The following is a 21,960-nucleotide window of genomic DNA, read 5'->3' as shown; positions in this document are numbered from 1 at the left end:
GGTTGAGACATATGTGTGGTGTCGACAGTCGCAGCCATCATTTAAAAGCACTCAGGAACTTCTCCTGGTTTAGCGTCTCGGATGCAGGGTAACGTAACATGGCTGCTAACAGGCTATTCATGTGTTAACGGACAAATGAACAAACTCTTAACATCCAGCGAGAGGCTAATCGGATGTAATTATATTAGTTGAAAAAAAACATAAAGCAAAAAAAGAAAACTCGCTGTTTTTCTATATTTTTAATTTGCAGTTACTGACAGAGTATTCTTTGTCTTTTTTTGAGGGCGGGGGGGGGGGAGATAAATGTGATATCAGCGAGCGTAAAAATGTGGCTGATTAATTTTGACTCGAGGGCAACATCGTGTGATTCGTTTTTTCCATGAAGAGCTCAGTGTAGTTTCATGTAGTGGCAAAGACAATGTCCAACGGGCAGATCAGCTGTGCATTAATCATCCTGGCACTCAGACCAACCTAATTACATGAGCCACAGGCGCCAGCTCCTGAGATGCGGTGAGACCAGCAATCTTTGAGATGCTCTCAGAAATTGGAACAAAGAGGCCATATTTACAATGTCATATCCATGGTATTTATGGTTTATTATCTTAATGAGATGAACATATGAGTGATTTGCATACCACCGCTGTGGAGCTCCTTAAGTGTTCTAGTGTTAATGAGATAATAGGCCCTAATAGGATATGGAAATATTGAATTTCTCAAATTCAATTTGCATACTGGGTTAATGCACGTGTCACACACTTGAAGGGGCTACTAATAACGTGTGTTAATGCAGTTTTCTTAGTAGAATTTGAATGATCCTGAAGGTATTTGTGTTTGGACAAAGATACTGATTGTATAAATTAAGCATTCCAATTTGCTGTCTTGTATATTTTACAGACGTGAACCTACAGTAACAGATGGATGTATTTGACAATAGATTATTTTCTTAGGGGAAAGATCAAATACAGTTTGTAGGTGGTACATTGAATAATTATACATCATACACATTTTGGCACAAATGAACAACGTTGTGTGGTAAAACACAGTAATATAGTATAGTAATATCTTTATGGTTACATTTGTTGTACCTTTTGGGGTGAGGAACCTACCCTACGCCATTGGTGTGCAACCATTTAAATTAGAACATTACCAATGTTTATGATTTACCTATTAAGAATACAAACTCTTGACTCCTTCCTGGTCAGGTACTGTATGGTGTGTTGATCCTAGCGTAATGCTTGAGACTATGGCAGTTCGCCATCTGTAGAATAGGCAGCATGAAGACGATGGCCTTTCTGCATGTTGCATCATGATTCAGACTAATGGCGACTTTGTGCAAGTGCATTTTGACGGGAGTTGCACTTTTAGACTGTTGACTGTTTGTTCGGTTGCCCTGTTTGCCATGCATTCCACGTGTCCTCTTCTCTCACACATCAACCTCTTCTCTCTCCTTCTAAGTGTCCTGTTTTCCATTCTGACCTCCTGTCTTCTCTCTTTGCTTTGGGGTCTTCTCCGACTTTATTCTTTTTTTTATTGAGTGTGCTGTGTTGTGTCTTTGTGTACTTACTTACTTACGTACTTACTTACTTACTTACTTTACTTTACTGTTTATTTGTAAGACTTGTGTTGTTGTTGTTGTTGTTGTTGTCAGTCATTCCTTCCCTCACGCCTTTACCTGTGCCTGCAGTTGAAGAGGAGCAGCAGTCATCAGCGCTGTCGCCTAAGAAAAACAAACAACGCAACGGCGGTATGAGAAACTCGCCCAACTCTTCGCCCAAAATGATGAGGTAAGGACGACAGCTTTTGAAAAATCAATCCCCACATACTTGTTTTGTACGTCTATGCGGTCGAACTCATTTAGAAAGACGGGATTTTGTGTTGAAAGGAACAGAACAAGAGAGGGCGTTGCACCCTCTAAATGCTGAAGCATTTACTCTGTCAGCTCGTCAGCTGGTTAATGACAGAGCTCGGATGTTTCTTTCACGAGAGGGATTATGAGAAGCTGTACGAAAAGGAAAAATACTCTTGCTTTAAGGTCTCAACTGTCACCTCGCCCAGTCCCATCCCCATGTACTGTAGCACTTAAGCAGCGGTGGCACTAATGACAGTACTAGCCAATCAGCGAGGCCCTGGCAGCCACATCGCCTCAGGCTAGCCCTCTATTGTCGGAGCCCCTTTGAGGTCTATTTCTGGTACGTAAGGCCACGGGTGATGTGCACCATCACAATCAAAACTGAAATCAAATGCTACCTTGCTTTTATCTTGTCCCGAGGAATTAAATAAGTGTTTATTGATTTTGACTAGCGATAGGACTGCTATTTAACACATGAGACCATTAGAGGGAATATAATAGTGATTATCATGAAGTGGAAGGTATTAGAGGAAGCAGGTCAGGGTGGAAGCCATGAAGCATATGGTAGGGTTGAGGTTGAGGACGTTTCTACATCCGACTACTCTACTGTAACTACCTAAATGTGTTATGGTGTTATAAGCAGAAAATACCCCTAATCTAAAAGTAAAGTGTATTGAAAGTAATTCAAATAGCAATTATTATATATGATTACTAATATTACTAATATTATTCGTATTAATATTATACGACTGTACTTTCCTTCTCTAATAAAGACGACAGTTTGAGTGGAGGTGACGGTCCCTAGTGTGCAGCATATTTCATGCGTCTTATCTTTGATCTTTGGCTCATCATCTTTCTTAGGAGGCGTTTGCCCTCTTTTAGATGTTTCTTCAGCGGCGTTAGCCATTGTACAGCTTCAGGATCCACCCCGGAACTGGTGTATGAAAATACCACTGTATGATCTGCAATGTTAATCAGTATAGGCCTTTTTTTTTAATGTCTTGGCCGTGAGCTAAACCTCAACCCACCCTACAGACTTCTCTGTTTACTGTGCTAACACTTGAAATACAGGTGGATATGTTATTTCATATATGAAATACTTAGGAGCTGCATGGTGCATTGCCTGCGCAGTAGAACATGATTATTTGGGGCAGCCTAAGGGATACTTTATTTCTACAAGCGGGGTAGAAAAAAAAAACATCAGGGTGTATACCATATCAAATGTGTTTTTTTACAGGACCTGAGGCCTCAAGGCCTTTGTAAATAAGTAATGATCAACAGATTGGCTGTGGATTTTTGAAAAGCATGCCTTTGTCAGTTTGCATGAGGGAGGAGGAGGAGGGGGGGCGGGGGGGTTGGGGATGTTCAAAGCTTTCCCCTTCTTTCATTGCCTGCTGGAGCGGGGCTAGACTGTTCATCTAAAGCTACTAGGCAACAGTAGTTTTAGTCGAGGGAATGCTACAACAGCAGATTTATAGACTGAAATTCCCAGCCTCTGGTGCTGGTTTCATATCAGTTTTGACTTTGTCTGTCGCCCCCTTTGCTCTAAAATGCACATACAGATGTTTCATCTTCCTGTTGAAAGTTAATTTAATTTCCTCCATCTCACTCAGCGTGCATTTGAATATAGGCAGGCGAAGTATCACTAATTAGACCGTCCAAAAAATCTATTTGATCACAGATCTGAGGTCTGTGGCGAGCTTTCACAACAATCCCGGCTCTCCGTACTGTAAATAATGAAACACAAACGTGATGAAAGCAATCATCTGTGGAAATATATAGCCGTCTCCCGATTACCCGATGTGATGTGTCACCGAAGTAACAAGTCACATCTCACCCCCCCCACCCCCCCACCCCTTCCCCTTCTTTTGACGATCTCCTCCTTCGCTGAAATTAACACCATTTCCACAGACCCCTTGATGGGTCACGAGACGCATCTAATTGTGGAAAGTCACAATGCATTTGCTCATACCCGTCCACGCGGCGACACGGGCGTCACGTCGGGTAGAGTGCGGCTGAAGAGGTCGTCGGTGTGCAGTAGTGACAAGCCGTCATGGCTGACAGTCTGTGAGAGATAGCTATCTTGGCAGAGCTTTGCCTCACCCGTCATCTCGCCGAGCGGAGATTGAAGTGACAGGGCCTCCGCAGAGTGAGTGGTGAAACATGGCGGCTTCTGATGAAATATTTAGCCGGGTGTAAAGCACTAAATGCTTTCACTCTCATTAGCACCTGTTCTCCCGCTTCACCTCTGTACAGACTACAGTCTACACCCTGTCAGGTGCTAATATTAGAATATTCCTGTGCAAAAAACACAGTGCGTCAGTCGGTAATACTAGAATGTCTGTGAAGCGCGAAATACAGGTTGAAAAGGACCTGAATCATTTTGGGTCTGTTAGGAGCTTTAGCTTTGAATACGAGATACTACTTGACCTCCCCTCACCCCCGTTTAAACAAAGCCTTTTTGTGCGTCTTGCATAGACATGGAGGTCATTTTGAATCAGACGACTCCTGACAGACAGGGGGGGGGGGGGGGGGGTTATGGAAGAGAGCGTTTTTTTATGGAAGACATTTGCCTTATCAAACTGCTTTCCTGAGAGGACATTATGGCGTAGCCTTGGGGTATAACCCCAGAGGCAGACATTTTGGCTTCCATCTCGTGGGAGCCTCAGGGATGCTAGTTTCAGTTGACACTGTCATGCATACTTAAAACCTTACTTAAGGTGGCATTCTTCTATAGTGCTCACATGGATCAAAGATATTCTTGTCTTGGAGGGTAAAATATAAATATATGAAGTATTTAAAGGGTTGCCGATAAAGACAGAATCTCCCTGTCTATATTTCGGGGGGGTGTTATGTTATCATCAGCCGCGTTGGTCTTGGCACGAAAGACATGGAGATGAATGGGAATCCAAGTTTTTAAGTGGATAATGTGTCGAAGATCCAAATGTTTACTTACTTCACTGAATGGTACTTTTGGGTTGTAAAGCGGACTCGTTTCCCCTCTATTACCTTACAGTGTGTTGTGTAGAATAGTGATTTATATTGTCCTGTAGTAAACTAAACTGTTTAGTGGTTTCATGTCAACTATGTGTCGCTACTATAGGTCAGGTATTACAACCTGCTGTACACTAAACTCCAACTCCTATTTTACAGTACGATAAATGTGTGATGCGAACCCCCCCCCCACACACACACACACACACACACAACACACTCATCCCAGCTTGAGTTTAGAGTGCCTGAGTGTTAGAGTGTAAGTGTTAGAATCTGTTTCCAAAAGCCTGTAAAGATCATACCTCCGTACGCGTCAACGTTAGCACGACAGCGACCGCAGGTACCCTTGTTCCAGAGACCACTCCCAGTGGTCAGTGTTGGATAGAATCAAGCTCAGATGTTCATGCTGTGCTCAGTGAAATTAGTCGTGTTCGCCCCCCCCCCGCCCCCCCCTGACTGTCTGCTTTAAAACATTAATGGCCTTCAGTTTTGGAAAGCAAATATGATTGGGCAAATTGCTGAAATATTTAAAGTGCGGTCTGTTAAAGCTTTTACCACGCGGAGCGCGGCGTCAGAAGCTGTTTGCTGTAAGGAGGGAGTAATTGCTCCCCCCTGCTCCTGCCAGTCAGGCCAGTGTACTGCTGCCATCCCCTTCCGCCCGGTTGACACGCTTGATGTCAATCACTTTGATGACTAAGCAGTTTTGTTGGCATTTCTGAAAATGGCTTCTGACAGGTATAAGCAGTCAACAACTACAGCCCCCCCCGCCCTCCCCCCCCCAAAAAAGAAGAAAAATAATAAATACGAATGCAATTTCTTGAGTGAATGTGATTTGTTTGCAGATAGCCACAGATGTTCTGATGTTATATTGATGCGTGTTTTGAACATGAAAATGGCTTTTTTTATGGGTAGTTCTGCTGCTTATGTCAGAAACCCAAAGGGGTAAAAGTGCTATGTTGAGTGCAGGAAAACTTTAACACCTTTGAAAGAGGGTGCGAACACAAACTGTAAGCCGGAGTCAGGTTTCCTAACCTGAAATAGGTTTCCGAGAGGCAGACACAAAACATTCTAGAGCCCTGACGTTGTTCACATTCACACCAACGCTTTTATGCGTGATTACGTCCGCTCGGCGTACACGTACAGTAAACCGGATGAATATGTCACCACCAATCCACTCTCGGGTTTTACTACCACATATGAATAATGCCTCCTCGATTTATCGCGCAATAATCTCCCAACCGTGGACTGTTCAAATACGACGCACCAGTTCATTTAGTCTGTGTGTGTGTGTGGGGGGGGGCACATGACATGACAAACCTCAAGGTCTCCCATCTCTCTTCCCCCTCATCCTTTTGTTTGATTAGGCATGACCCTTTACTCATACCGGGGAACGAGCAGATTGAGAGCATGGACGGGAACGTGAAGAAATACGACTCCACCGGGATGTTCCACTGGTGTCCTTCCAAAGACATCGAGAAGGTCATCCTGGTAGGTACCACTCCCTCACAGCCGAGAGGGTCGTTTGTCCGCGACACTTCCTCTCCCCCGTGACAGATGGGCGGTGTCGCAGAGTACCGTCAGGCGTCAACAGCGCAGTTAAACACTTCATAATGTGTTTGACATGTCATTGGCGGTACGTTACGGGGGACCTGTGTAAAGGACGTCCGTTATACCGATGCATATGGCTCCTATTGCAAATTGGTGATTACAGTCCGGCCCCGTCGTTCCCGTTGACACCTCGCTCTCTGAAATATTCTAAATAACTGAATGCACTGTATAGTATTTTGTCATTGTGATGCATTGGGTCGTGTACTGACTTTAAGTGTTATTGTTCTTGAAACCTAAGAGTAATTGTTATGCCAATTCTCAGGTAATAACCATTTCACAAAGAGAGCATTGAGGCTGCAATACTTTGTAAAACGGTTATTTAGATTTAGATTAGATTAGATTCGACTTTATTGTCATTGCAGAGTACAAGTACCAGACAACGAAATGCAGTATTACCTGATAATTGCATAATACAGAGCCCGTAAAAACATGACAACAGAGATAATAATTTCATCTAAATGTTTTATATTCTTTGCGTCTCCACAGACCAGGAGTGAGGCGGCCATGACGGTCCTCAGCGGCCATGTGGTCGTCTGTATATTCGGAGATGTGAAGTCTGCGCTGGTCGGCCTTCGAAACCTCGTCATGCCGCTGCGAGCGAGCAACTTCCACTACCACGAGCTGAAGCCCATCGTGTTCGTGGGCTCGCTGGAGTACCTGAAGAGGGAATGGGAGACCCTCCACAACTTCCCTAAGATCTCCATCTTACCTGTGAGTAGAGACGAGACAAACACATTTTACACACATCTTACACACATTTTACATTTTTTGGCATTTAGCAGACACCTTTATCCAAAGCGACTTGCAACACATACATTTGTCTAAAGTAAGTGAATCATCTATCCATCAGTCATAGCAAGAAAAAGTAATATATGCTAATGACCAGGGGCCATTGGCAGTCACAACGCCAGAAGAAGGAAGAATTACTTTTTTCTTTTTAAAAATCTATTTATAGTAGAGAAACTGTACAGGGAGTGGGGATGTGGAGGTCTTTAGGAGGGACAGTTAAGATGTAGCCTGAAGAGACAGGTCTTCAATCTACAGCGGAAGAACCACACTCTGCTCAACTGACGTCTTATCTGAATATCTTCCCTCCAGAGACGCACAAAACGAGTTGTGTTGTGATGCATAGCCAGCCTCTGAAGAACTCGAACATTGTTTTATTTTTTTTAACCTTCTACTGATTCTGTGTGCATGGTTTTGTCCAGGTTAGAATGCCATTATGTTTGTTGAACGTGTTGGATAAACAGCATCTCGACAGCCTCAACATTTTTTGGGTCATCTACTGATTCTGTATGTATGGTTTAGTCCAGGTTAGAACACTGTTATGTTTGTTGTTATACATTGTCATTCGTCTCCTCTCGAAGGGTACACCATTAAGCCGGGCTGATCTGAGAGCTGTCAACATCAACCTCTGCGACATGTGTGTCATCCTGTCAGCCAATCAGAACAATATTGACGATGCGTCACTACAGGACAAGGAATGCATCTTGGCGTCACTCAACATCAAGTCCATGCAGTTTGACGACAGCATCGGGGTCTTGCAGGCTAATTCCCAAGGTAAGGAGTGCCCTATCATAGTTCACTGCACTGCCCAGAGGGGACAGGGCCTGGCAGAGAGAATATCCCTCACTGGGTAGCGTGTGTGTGTCTATGCATGTGTGTGTGTGCGTGTGTGTATGTATGCGTAAGTGTGTGTGGGCGTGCGTCTATGTGTAAGTGTGTGTGTGTGTGTGTGTGCGTGCGTCTATGTGTAAGTGTGTGTGTGTGCGTGCGTCTATGTGTAAGTGTGTGTGTGTGCAACACTGACCTGGCGTCATTATGTGTGACAGTGAACCCCAATGGTTATTCCTCAGCTCCAAATAACAAATGGTGTCCTTACAAACCCTCACAGTAAATGGTGGTAATGTGCAGTGATGTATTGATGCAGTATAATCAGGTGAAACAGATGTACACCTGTGTGATGAAATATATATATATAAATAAGATTCTGATGCAGTTTACTCTGGAGAAGTAGCATTTTTGGGATGTACATAAATAAAGTAATCTATGAATATTACATTACACAGCGGAGGCCGAGGACGACAGGCAGTGAGATAGCCTTCAATAATGTCCCTACCCTGTCATTGCATGTAATGCTTTTAGAGACCTTTTGACCTGGAAAAAAAAATATCCCTTGCACTTTGGTTGTTATTATAATAGTTGTATGACCTAGCGTTTTGCCTTAGTCAGCAGTTAGTGATGGATGTCAAAACGCAGGAGATGTATAATGCATACGGCATCACTGATTTAATGTGTTTGCTTGTCAGTTTGAGGAAAGCAAGGAATGTCAAGTCAATTTGAATTCAGTCACATGTCAGTTGTTTTGTATTGTACCGAATGACACTTTTTTTTTCCCCCGCATAAGACTTGTTTTTTTCCGGTCTTCCACTCGGACACTTTTAAGGAGACAAAATGAGCAACATGTAACATGTATTATGGATCAACTGATGGAACCTCTCAAGAATTGCACTCAACATCAGGTTACAGTATATTGCTTTCCAAAAGACGGCTGGGTGGTTTTGACCCATAAGAGCTCACATAGTGTTGCAAGTCAGGTTATTGTTGAATCAGCAAACCGTGGTCTACTTTCCTTTCAGACATTATTGCCACATAACAGGGATATATTCTATTTATTTTTCTCCTCGTAGGTTTCACACCACCTGGCATGGACAGGTCCTCCCCGGAGAACAGTCCGGTCCATGGATTAGTCCGACAGGCGTCCATCACGACAGGAGCAAATATCCCTATCATAACCGAACTAGGTATGTCAGCAATACTGTTGAGCCATATGTCATTTAATGCTACAGTAGCCTGGTCTGTTGTTCTTTTAGAGAGAAATGGTTGGAAATGAATCGTTTTAATTCAATGTTTGTACAGTGTTGTAAAAAAAAAACTAAAACAATAAAAAACACCTCTTCAATATTGTAAGAACGTTTCAGGCACTGAGAATGAATACCTTAAATAACGTACTTACAGTTATCAATCAATATGTAGTCTCTCTCTCTCGCATTCTTAACCTCCTGCTTCAGTAACTATTTCTCCCCCCCCCCCCCCAACGCTTGTACCAGCGCCGTTAGCAAAACCGGGCGGTAGAATTCTGCCCGTGGTTCAGTTGAGTCAGGATAAGAGCAATGGGATCAACATACAAATGATCACTGAGCTGGGTAAGAACTGCCTGTGTCCTGCGCCGCCGCGGCCGCTGCAGTGTTGTTCCTGTCCAGCTGTTGCCGTCTCCATCATCAGCTTCCTTTTGATTTCTCTGGCTGCCCAAAAGGCCCAGGCTGCTCTCTCGACCGGGCCCATTCCCATGGCATCACTTTGAGCACATTTTAGGCTAACTCTTGGTTCTGGTTGAAATTCACTGTCTTATTGTGGGCCCCTCTTTTTTAAAGTTTATCTCTCTTCTTCTTTTTTTTTCTTCTGTTTTTCTATTTTTCCTCTGAGGATCCCAGCAAGGCCTTTGATCCTTCTTCAAGTCCTTGTGGCTGTTTCCATAGCATCTTCTCATAGATCATACTCTCCGGCCGCTGCCTTGCTTTCATCCGAGGCTCGTCAATATGACTGACATTTATTTTCTCAGCCTGCTGGAAGTCCTGATAGATGTAGCACTTCTGAAACAAAACTCAACATCAATACTTTCTTTAAGCTATATGTGATTTTTGTGCTCAAAGGCGTACTCCTCCCCACCCCCCCCCCCACACACACAAATATTGACATGGTTCTGGGGCAATGCAACAAACATATATTTTTAGTGTTGTAGTAGATCTTCTTCGAAAAGTTATTTGAAATTAATTGGAAGTTACTGTATTTACAGTAAAAGACAAACAATAGCTTATTGGTGTTGCTGTCTGATATATCTCGCCTCTGGAGGATTTCTTGTTTCAATATCAAAGCTTGGGTCTTTAAATATGCATGGTGTCACCCTGAGAGCATGAGCGTCCTGGATATGGGCTGGAGAAGAGAGGAGAACATACTAACTCATACTAACTGGCCACAAAATCCACCAAAAACACAGTATGTTGTATTTATATCTTTGTTTCCATAGGAGACTTGCAAACATTTAAGACCTTTTCCCAAATATGAAAATGATCAGTTTGGATGTTGAATTATGAAATTATAAATCCTACATGCCTCTCACGACAGTCCATATCCCCTACCATGTACTGTTTAAAACGACCACTCTCTGCATCATTGGTGTTTCACAATCACTGTTTGATGTGAACCACGTCTCCAATGACTATACATCCAGAAGTATGCTGGCACTGTATTATGTTAAGGTATACGCATGTCTTTTCTTCAGTTCCTACTATTGATTCTATGATCAAATCAGCATAATGTCTCTTGATATGCTTGATATAGGCCTACAGTCAATTCTGTAAAGTAAAGCACGGATGTGGCGCAATAGCTCACATCATTACAGTAAGCAAAAGTTGTTGTGTTTTCCTTCTAGTGAATGACTCCAATGTTCAGTTCCTGGACCAAGACGATGACGACGACCCTGACACTGAGCTGTACCTTACTCAGCCCTTCGCCTGTGGGACGGCGTTCGCAGTCAGTGTGCTGGACTCCCTCATGAGTGCGGTAAGACGGTTTACATGCAGGTCCGGTTGTCTTTTAGCTGTCAAATAGGAAGCTGAAGGAATGCAGAAAGGGATGATTAGCCAAGATTCCCCCCTGCGACTAGAGCACTAGACTTAGATATAATAGTAATAATAATAGGTATCCACCTGGAGCTCTGTCGTGCCAAATAGTGTCCTATGCCGAAGCTAGCATTCCGGACCGTCCTGAGTAAACTCTACCCCTTGTTGTTTCTCCATTAGCTCACTACTACAGATTAATGTGCATGTTACATTTTAAAGACAAATGTAATTGTCTCGCACTTGAATAGCATTAAGGTTGATGCAGACTCACTAGTCAGCTATAGCTTTTATGTGGGCATGGCCATTTTATATTATTATAACTTATTATTATTATACATCTGCTAGCATGCTAATTTCACAAGTAATCCGCTATGGCTACGCTAATGTTACTGAGTTGGCTAGTTAACTGATGTATCAGCCAAATCTAGTGATAAATATAATTCCATAACTGGATACTACTTTGTTTCCAATCCTAGATAGCTTACTTAACAAATGTACATTTGGGACAGTAATAGTGCTGCTGGATGATAAGTAAGTAAGTAAGATAGCTAGCTAGTGGTATCCAGTTATGGAATTATATTTATCACTACTTTGGCTGATGTGGGTGTGTTTGCTACATCAGTTATCTAGCCAACTCAGTAACATTAGCATAGCGAATTACTCTATGAAATTAGCATGCTGTTATGCCAGCATCGGCATAGCAACATACGCGTCATGGCGTTTGAAAGACCTAATTACATCACCCAGACACATTTTGGCACCTGGACACTATTTGGCCTTTTGGGGGACTTTCATTCTGAAATAAAACATTTCTGACTTTTATTCTGAAATAAAAAAATTAAAGGCCAATGCACACGGCGTGCGATTTTGTCGCACGACAACATTCGATTCTCAATTATTTTAATTATTTCAATTGGTGTGAATGGGGGGACTTTTATTCTGAAATGTTTTTTGGGGACTTTTATTCAAAAACAAAAACAAAAAATCGATATTCTAATTGTATGTGATAGACTACTGATTGTGACAATCATAATAATAATAAGCTTTATTTATATACGTTTCATACATAAGAATGCAGCTCAAGGTGCTGTACAATACAGCATAGAAAAAACGGATTAAAACGAAAACAACCGACATCAGCAAAGTGCTGTGCAATACAGTGAAAAAGTAACAGATTAAAAACATAACAAAAACATCATGTAGTTTTAATTAAACATACATGCTTCCAATTATATTCAAGTCAAGTCTGAATGATACAGGGAGCCAGTGCAGAGCATTTAAGACTGGTGTGATATGCTCTCTCCTCTTAGTTTTTGTCATCAGGTGTTGAAATTCAATGACACACACACACACACACACACACACACACACACACACATTGCAATGCAATGGATTTGGTGAGTAATCACCACTACTACCTAGTTAGTGTAGAGTATTGGGGATTACTCACTGAATCCATTGCATTGCAATATTTTGACATTTATTTACATTTCTCATTTTTTCAGAAATTCCGAACATTTAGATTGGTTGTTGACCGCTTTCACCAGCTGCTGTTACATATCCAGCAGACTAGGGGGCCGGTTTCACAGACAAGGCTTAAACCTAATTCTAGACTAAAAAGCATCTTCAATGTAGATGTTTCATTGAAAGTGTGATGTAATCCAGGACTAGTTTTAAACCTCGGCTGGGAAACCGGCCCTAGTTGTTCCCCAGCCACATTTGTGTGGCTTTTTGTTAAGTTAATAAAAGTTAATAAAATGTTGCACTCAGCTGATGGTCATCACCCTTGTTCTCCCCGCCATCTCCTGCCTCCTTGGAATAACAAACCAGATGTAACCACTGAGATAATCTGACCGCTCATTTGGTAGCAATTTGGGGCGGCAGGAGTCTAGAGGTTAGAAAGGCCGGCTAGCAATCGGAAGGTCGCTAGTTCAATCCCTGCCTCAGGAGGGAGCTGCATGTGCCCTTGAGCAAGGCACTTCACCCCTAATTGCTCCAGGGGTGCTGACTATAGCGGACCCTGTTACTAGAGCAAAAAATACCGAATTCCAACAATTGTTGATTACATGGCAACATTTTTTTTCAAAATAATAATAATTGACCCATGTAAAAGAGCTGAAAAGAATCAAAACAGATTGTCTACAAATACACCGAGATAGGCCTTGTCAGAATCCCTTTGCTACAGTTGTATTTTATGTCCCAGTTTTCCATCCCTGAAAGCCCAGACTGACACCTCACCTGGTACAGTATGAAGCCTTCATTTGTCTGCCTTTCAGTCTGAGCGAGGCTGGAACAGAGCTGCCTTCAAGTGCGCCTCAGTGTAGACAAAGGTAATGCTACCTAATAGACAGCACTCGTCCATCAACCTACTCAATAGCGCTGTCAGCAGCCTAGGGAGGTGTCAGTAGAACGGGCACAGAGGGAGACGGAGGGTTCTAGAGCAGCAGGCGTTATTGGCTCGCAAACGGAAAACGAAAGCAGTAACTTAGATTTGTCCCCTGACCGTGTACTGTAACTAAAAATAGTTTTTATTTTTTTTATTGTAATTGTATTTGTTGTGTTTGCCCCACTAAACTACTCTACTGTATCAGCCTTTCATTCCCTATCTGGCCATCTCTCTTTAAGAGATACCTGAACAGCATCGGGTATGTTTAAGTAGTCACTGCGGCTCTTGTCTGATGGGAAGGAGAAGTAACCTGCAGTAATTGGATTCTGCTGTCTTTTCACTCCTGGCACGGAGCAATCTGACGAGACATGCCGGGGCTAGATAGCGCTATCCGGGCCCCGGCTTGGCACTCTGACTGGATTCGGGTTGTGACTTTCCTGACTGGCTTGCTTAAGGATCTCTCTCTCTCCCGCCAACTTTCTCCTCCTTCTCCTCCCCCCTTCATCCTTTCAGACATACTTCAATGATAATATCCTCACCCTGATCCGGACGCTGGTAACAGGGGGGGCCACCCCGGAGCTGGAGGGGCTGCTGGCGGAGGAGAACGCGTTGCGAGGTGGCTACAGCACGCCGCAGACGCTGGCTAACAGGGACAGGTGTCGCGTCGCACAGCTGGCCCTGTACGACGGGCCCTTCGCAGACTTGGGGGTAAGTGACTGGTTCTGTCACGTCGCACTAGAGCCGAGCGCGTGCCCGACGGGGCTGTTCTGCTCATCGGTGCCGGCAGGAAAACACTGGGGGGGGAGAGAGAGAGAGAGAGAGAGAGAGAGAGAGAGAGAGAGAGAGAGAGAGAGAGAGAGAGAGAGAGAGAGAGATGGCCTTGAGTGTGTTTTACTACTGAACAGTAACAGTAAGGGACATGTTTATGGTGAATTGTGAAGCCATGGATGTACAGTGTACTGTACATGGATATGAATTTGAGGGCTGTCATGACTCATGATATGTAGAGATGTTATACAGTGTACTATATATATATATATTATATATATTAGTTATATATATATATATATTTCATCACTAGAAGTATTTATATTTATGTCTTTCAGGATGGGGGCTGCTACGGTGACTTGTTTTGTAAAGCGTTAAAAACGTACAACATGCTGTGCTTCGGAATCTACCGATTAAGAGACGCACACTTCACACACACGCAAACCCAATGCACGAAGCGGTGAGTTCTCTGTCATACTGCTGATGACATCAGTGAACCGTACATCACAAACACACACACCAACTGTCCAATATTATGTACCATTATTAATAATTCAGAAATCACTTTCAGTAAATCACTTTTCAGACTCAATATTGATCGCTCATCCCTCTCTTTCCCCTCCCTCTCTCTCTCTGTAGCTACGTCATCACCAACCCGCCCTACGCGTTTGAGCTGGTCCCCTCTGACCTGATCTTCTGCCTGATGCAGTTCGACCACAACGCGGGCCAGTCCCGGGCCAGTCTCTCCCACTCCTCCCACTCCTCCCATTCCTCCAGCAAAAAGAGCTCCTCGGTCCACTCCCTCCCGCCCACTACTGCCACCCGCACAGCCAACCGCGCCAAAAGCCGGGACAAACAGAAGTACGTCTAACGATGTCTGTCTGACTGTCTCTCTGTGTTTGTGAAGCAGTGTTTCTGTTGTCCTGCGTGCGTCTCCGGATCCAGAGAGTGTGTGTATGTGCGTGTGTTAAGTTGACATTTTTGCTGTTAGTTTGAGCAATGCTCCATGTGCATGGGGACTTGACTCTGATTCAAATGTAACATGATCACAATCAACACTTATTTGACACTTGAAGAAGATACACATTGGAAGCAACACTGAATATATTTTCTTGAGCTAAATTAGCAATTATATTTCCTCTATAAACTTTTAATTTGACTTATGTACTTATTTTATTATTATTCTATCAGCCGTCTCTTTTGTTGTAGTGATCAGTCTTTTACTTTGCAAGTTTTGCGATTTCATTTATTGAATTATAATTTGCTTAACTATAAGGCACTTTAAACCATTATTACTGTAAGGACTTGGTTTACTACTCATTACCATTTCATATGGTAACCATGAATTAAAAGGACCAATTAACATACATTTTTGACTAAGCTAAGAGAAGAATCTCCCGCTTGACTAAGTGAATGTAATCTCGCTTAAAACTGCGTGCTATTGTGTAGTTGTGTCGTTTAATCAGTGTCACTATTGTGTAGCTGCTTGCCTATGGGTTAGTCAGTGTTAGCCAGTTGATTTGTATGTAAATACTTACTCGATTGATGCCTAACAGCGGGGCGTGTTCTGTCTGTGTCGGCCATATGTGACACGGTCTGGTGAAAAAGTCCCCAAGTAGGGCAAGGTCATTTTTCAGTTTTTTACGGATTATGAAAGTGCAGATTGTAAACTAGTGTGTGTAAAGTGTGTTACTAGTATAATAATTTAAGATATGCTTATGTGAATGTTGGTACACCTCAAACCAAATCCCGGAGAAACTCGCTCTGAATCAAAACAGACGCGTTTGGTAGCTAGCTAGCGGCTAAGAAAGAACATCGCTATGAACATCTAACTGCATGTTTAGCACATCACAACAACATGCTAAAAACACATAATTAGATGATCACTAAGATGATAACTGTCACTAAGACGCCTAAGACAACAAGATGAGGGAGTCTATCTGTGGGAGTCCATCAAGGAAGGCCTGAGAGGAAGGGCAGAACACTACGTATCTTTATTCTATTTTGATTAATTGTTTGTTTTGGACTACTTTGAGTGCATTAAGCACTACCTACATCATGTGTTGCCCATTAACCCTCGATCTCTCTACCAACTAATATCACAATGTACTTTCTCCCCATTCCTGTTATTTGTCACATAGCCGCTACACCCCCTTTACAAACCGGTATCCCATCTCTCCTTCTGATCTAAAACCCTTGAACGCTCTAACCAACTATCTCCTTCAGAACATCCTCCTTGACCCCCACCAATCCGGCTTTAAAGCTGGTGACTCTACGGACACTGCTCTCATCTCAAGCTTCCTCCCACTCTTCTGTTCTCATTCTCCTGGACCTGTCTGCTGCCTTCGCTACAGTAAACCACTCAAACCTTCTCTCCGCCCTCTCAGAACTGGGCATCTCTGGCTCTGCACCCTCCTGGTTTGCTTCCTACCTGGCGGATCGCTGTCCTCTCCACGAGCCCTCACCACTGCGGTCCCCCAAGGGCTCTGTCCTCCCTCTATACCAAGTCTCTTGGCTCTGTAATTTCCTCACATGGGTTCTCCTACCACAGCTACACAGATGACACTCAACTCTTCCTGTCTTCCCCCCCCCCCCCCCCCCTCTGACTCACATGCGGCAACATGTGTCTCTGTGTGTCTTGCTGACATCTCTGCTTGGATCTCAGCCCACCACCTCAAGCTCAACCTTAACAAGACTACTCTTCCTCCCTGGGAAAGCCTACCTTCTTCATTACAGTTTAGCACTCTACCGTAACCCCCTCCCAGACAGACAAGAACCTTGGGGTGATCCTCGACAAGCACTTATCCTGTGCGGCGAACATCACAGCAACAGCACGCTCCTGCAGATGTTCCTTTACAACAATAGAAGGATGCGTCCATTCGTCACCAGAGAAGCAGCTCAAATCTTGTTCCAGTCACTGGTCATCTCCTGCCATTCTCTCATGTTACCCCCCTCCTTCGCACCCTTCACTGGCTCCCAATAGCAGCTCGCATCAGATTCAAGACCCTGGTGCTCGCCTACTGGGTGGCAAAGGGATCAGCCCCTGCCTTCCTACAAGCAATGGTCACCCCCCAAACACCAGCCTGTGAAAAAAAAGAACATTAAAAAAAACACTTAATTCTTCCTTCTTATAGCACGACCACTGCCAATAACCCAAGGCCTGAGCATAGATTACTTTTTCCTGCTATGACCGGTGGATAGATGATTCACTTACTTAGTCAAATGTATTTGGTGTAAGTCACTTTGGATAAAGGCATCTGCTAAATGCCCCCAAATGTACATGTAACATTGAACTTCTTAATTGTCTTTAAAATGTATTTTTGATAGTGGAGATACACCACTGAAAAGCAAGTTGTACCAGTAAATTTCTCCCATATTCAAGGGGCGAATGTCTGAAAATAATTCATAGATTATATATATTTCTTTTAAGTTTAAGTTCTGAAATACACAGTGGAATAAACAAATGTACATTTTACATTGATCAGAATAATAAAGCTCAATTTGAATTGAGCGATAAGCTATTGTCTTTAGGGTCTGACACCAAGCTAACACAAGTGTTTACAAATTAAAAGCACACACAACTATAACTTGAAGATACAGAATAGGATCAACATTCATGTCTACTGTTTAAATGAGCTACAGTATTCACATGGTTACACTGACAACATTTGTATGTGCCACAGAAATATATATTACAGTTGTCGTATCCTTTGAAATACTGAAATTATTCAACTTTGAGTGAGTATGAATGGTTTATGAATGGTTTATAAATGGGCATGTTAATTATATATGTTATAGATCTTTAACAGTTGCTGAGTGAATACCACAATATTTCAATGAGTGGTAAGTGAGGGTAAACTTCCAAGCTTGTTTTGATCTATTCTATGATACAGCTTTCAAATATTATTTTGCGCTGATTTCGGTATTTAAAAGGTGAATGACAATTTCAGTTATATTCGGTATGGCAGTTGCATGCTGTTCATCAGTTTTTGAATTACAGCAGAATCCACAGGGAAATACCCATAGCATGGACTACTAATGAAGTTTCAGTGGAAACGAGCATGTATATTCTATGGTGGCATATCTTAAGATACAGTACATGTAATATATACAAGCACTTACTGTATTGTAACTGTCCCTGGTATGATCATTTGTCGAATAATTAGCAGCAAATGAGTAAACACCATATTTGGTGCATTTAGAAAATACTGTATATATTACTGTATGTGCAGTTGTTCTACGTTTTAACGTCTAGGAGTGCATTCTGCATTGTTGATGGACAAGCTTGTAACATGTATGGTCGGCTTGCTCACATATAGCATAATGTACCTCTTTTTCTTAAGTGCTACAAGGATGAATAGAATGGGCCAAGGTACGAGAGCTCGTGAATATGCATGACGTGCATCAAATGAAGAAGTCATGCCGTTGTTGACTTTTTTGTTTTCGAAATGAAAGCAAAGTGGCTTTTGGTGTTTCCAACTGGCTGCGTCGCCCAACCGCCACCCGGGACTGCATGGATAGGGGGCCCGGTATTTCTAAAAAGATGATCTAGATCAGAATGGTGCAGATTCTTTTTTGCTATCCAGGATCAGGGGCCTCATTCATAGAACGTGCTTAGATCAAATTTTGATCTTACCCGTGTCGTACGTAGAAAACCACGTCAACGTAGTGATTTATACAATTTCAACGTGAGTCAATTTGATCGTGGAAACGATCGTAGCTCGACGTCGAGTATTCAACTTGCTTACGCACATTACCTACTGGTTATGCGGAGTTATTACAGGCATGTGAGCCGCACTGGAAAAACGTTGCCTACTGTAATTCATGCGAAGTTTAAGTGGCTCGTAATAAAATTAACGATGTTGTTACCAGCCGAGAAAATGGGTTAAATTCAAGATTTAAAGGGAACTAATGTTTATGATTGTATTTCAGTCTTTCTTTATATCCCTCCGGAGCTGTCTATCTCTCTTCAACATGCCTATGCCTTGCCCGGCCACGCGCTAAATGATACTGGATTTCGAGTTGAGTCGGGATGAGGGGGAATGGCACCCCCCCTGAAATAAAAACAGTCCAAATCATCCCCCTTCTAAAACTGCCATCCCCCCTTTCCATCCCTTATGTCATTTTATCAATGAACGTGGTATTACTGCCCTCTCCCGCTTCCAGACGCACGCCTACCCTATAATATAGTATTAACGGTATGTGATAGCGGCTCAAATAGCGGCTGAATGAAGCCAAGTGCTATAACATAATATAATACAGACAGTATATAATATTGTCAGTATTGTCTGTCTGTATTATATTATATTATAGCACTTGGCTTCATTCAGCCGCTATAATTGAGCCTCTATCACAGGGCGTTAATACAAACCTCATTCACCTGCGTTCAATTCCAAGTATGTTTGGTATTTATAGAAGGAAGCACGTACGCAACTTTAAACCATCTCAGCCCGTTTTATAAATAATGCTTACGTCCGTTTAGAAAAATGTGCTTACGTGAAAGTCAAGGATGACGTTCAAGTACTTTTTTATGAATGAGGCCCCAGATCTATCAAACAGATTTTGAGTTGTATAGGGGGAAATCAGCCAGCTCGATCTGATCCTGAACAGCAAAATAGGATCCGGATCATTCTGATCCAGATTAAACCCTTTGAGATACTGTGCCCTGTATCTACACCCTCATAAATATAACAAACATGATTCATACGATACGACCCTCACCGCGCGGTTTGATGCTACTCTGACTTTCCTCCATAAAGCTATGCTAACCATTGTATCAATGGTGTTATTTGTAATCGACCATGATCAGCAATATACTTAGAAAAATGTTTACTTCTTAGGATATTGTTAAATCTTTGAGTCATTCACGGATTTCCAGTCAAATCTGTCAAATGTGTCCAACATTTACTGTTTCATAGTTACAAAGCAGGTTGCATCAAGCCGAAGCCCCTCAAAGACAGAGATCTTTGTGAATGCTATCCGATCTTAAATACCCGTTGATACAGTGTTGTTTGTTGAGATTGTGGTAGAGTAATACTGTGTGACATCTGCATTGCATGCCTGCGGACCAACACAACAGCATAGTTCACTACCTGAAGTCTTATCTTTACGGTTTGGACTTCCACTGCTCTGCATGTACAGTACAGGCAACGCCTGAGGAGGCTAATTGATGAATTAGTTAAATAACGTATGAGGTTAATTCATGATAAGTCATCGGAGTCCAGTAGGACCTGTCATAAGTGTCATTCAATGTGCATTCACCATGTCAGAATAATCATCTAGCTCTACCCAACAGGAACTTCATCGACTAAATGTTATTTGCAATTCCGGGCTCTGTGCAATTTATCGTAATTCACTGTGTGAAACCACAGAAAAGCTGCCGATTTGGAATGCTGTTAACAATTGAAAATCACGTTAACGGTAGCACCCACCCACCCGTGAACCATTCACTTACATGTCATTTGATTTCCCTCCCCTCCCCACCCACTCTCTTTCTCTGTCTCTGTGTGATTCGGCCTTTTCCCAGAAAAGACCTGGTTTACAGATGAGCCAGAGAACGCCTACCCCAGGAACATTCAGATCAAGCCTATGGGTACTCACACAGCCAACCAAGTCAGTCAGTACAAGTCCACCAGCAGCCTGATCCCTCCCATCAGAGAAGTGGAGGACGAATGCTGAACTCCCACACCCCCATGTTGACACCCAGGCCAGACGCGGACGACAGGCATCTAACGGACGAAAGAGACGAACGAATGAGTGTCAGCATGGGAATCCTCTCCCTCAGACCATCAATGATTAACCAACCATCCCCATAAATAAAATAAAATAAGAAGAGGACGCAAATGACTTTCATTGAATTCATATGTACAGTTAATAATATCTACATGCTTTTGGACATGTTTTTATAGATATGCATATACTATAGAGAGATGCAAGGATGTAACATACATACATATACATACAGACACATCATTGTTCAGTTGTACAGTCACTTACTGTCAGCCATTTTAGTTTGCACAACCTAAACAGTGACCAGACTCCATGGTTACGACTGTGTTGGAGAATGAGGGTCACGTCGGCGGTGAGATTAGAGAAGTGAAGCAACTGGAGATTACGTACAGTATGAAAACACTATGATATATTGTATCGTGTATCTGGACAAATGTTGCCATTGTAAGCATATCTTTTTTTTGTTGTTTGTTTCATTATTTGTACAATGGTTTCAATCACGAATCATACTTACTCAATGTTGGAGAATACTTATAAATGTGTAGTAAGTGTGTGTGTATTTGGAGGTCCAATACATGACAACAGTTGCCAGATGTTATGGTGCGAGTGTATTCCCACCAGCGTTATACTGTTATTGATTACTGATTGATCACCATGATGTTCTCACTCACTTGATTGTCATTTAAAATTAGATCAGATCGGCGCGTCAACACCTTTATCTGTGTTTGTTTAGACAGTCAGCGATCACGTCACGATGTTGTGCTATTGGCCCCCAGCCTTAGTTCTATTATTTGTATGCATTTTGTAACTTCAGATTTATTATTTCTGCCTTTTTATAAGTTATGTCAGATATGATTATTTTCCAATTATGAGTATTCAGACAAAGCTTTGGCACCAATGTCCAAGAGCCTAGAAATTCTAAACATCGCTTTATGTTTCATCAT

General features: G+C 42.6%; 1 protein-coding gene across 1 annotated transcript in view; it reads left to right on the top strand.

The window, feature by feature from the left end:
* LOC308167663 (calcium-activated potassium channel subunit alpha-1a-like) overlaps window positions 1–20,965 on the top strand; it is a gene marked incomplete at its 3' end in the record, with an annotated part of 119,454 nt that extends 98,489 nt beyond the window's left edge. The window contains exons 20-31 of the mRNA XM_080542096.1: window positions 1,685–1,784; window positions 6,208–6,331; window positions 6,938–7,162; window positions 7,819–8,011; window positions 9,142–9,255; window positions 9,562–9,657; window positions 10,944–11,074; window positions 14,033–14,227; window positions 14,626–14,747; window positions 14,927–15,148; window positions 18,631–18,659; window positions 20,814–20,965. Coding sequence (XP_080398222.1) covers window positions 1,685–1,784; window positions 6,208–6,331; window positions 6,938–7,162; window positions 7,819–8,011; window positions 9,142–9,255; window positions 9,562–9,657; window positions 10,944–11,074; window positions 14,033–14,227; window positions 14,626–14,747; window positions 14,927–15,148; window positions 18,631–18,659; window positions 20,814–20,965 — 1,703 coding nt within the window. The remainder of the gene's footprint in view (window positions 1–1,684; window positions 1,785–6,207; window positions 6,332–6,937; window positions 7,163–7,818; window positions 8,012–9,141; window positions 9,256–9,561; window positions 9,658–10,943; window positions 11,075–14,032; window positions 14,228–14,625; window positions 14,748–14,926; window positions 15,149–18,630; window positions 18,660–20,813) is intronic.
* Window positions 20,966–21,960: the final 995 nt, after the last annotated feature.

Source organism: Nansenia antarctica (genome assembly GCF_963989245.1).
Source record: "Nansenia antarctica genome assembly, chromosome: 11".
Lineage (NCBI taxonomy): Eukaryota > Metazoa > Chordata > Actinopteri > Argentiniformes > Microstomatidae > Nansenia > Nansenia antarctica.
This window is presented reverse-complemented; position numbering and strand designations above follow the sequence as displayed.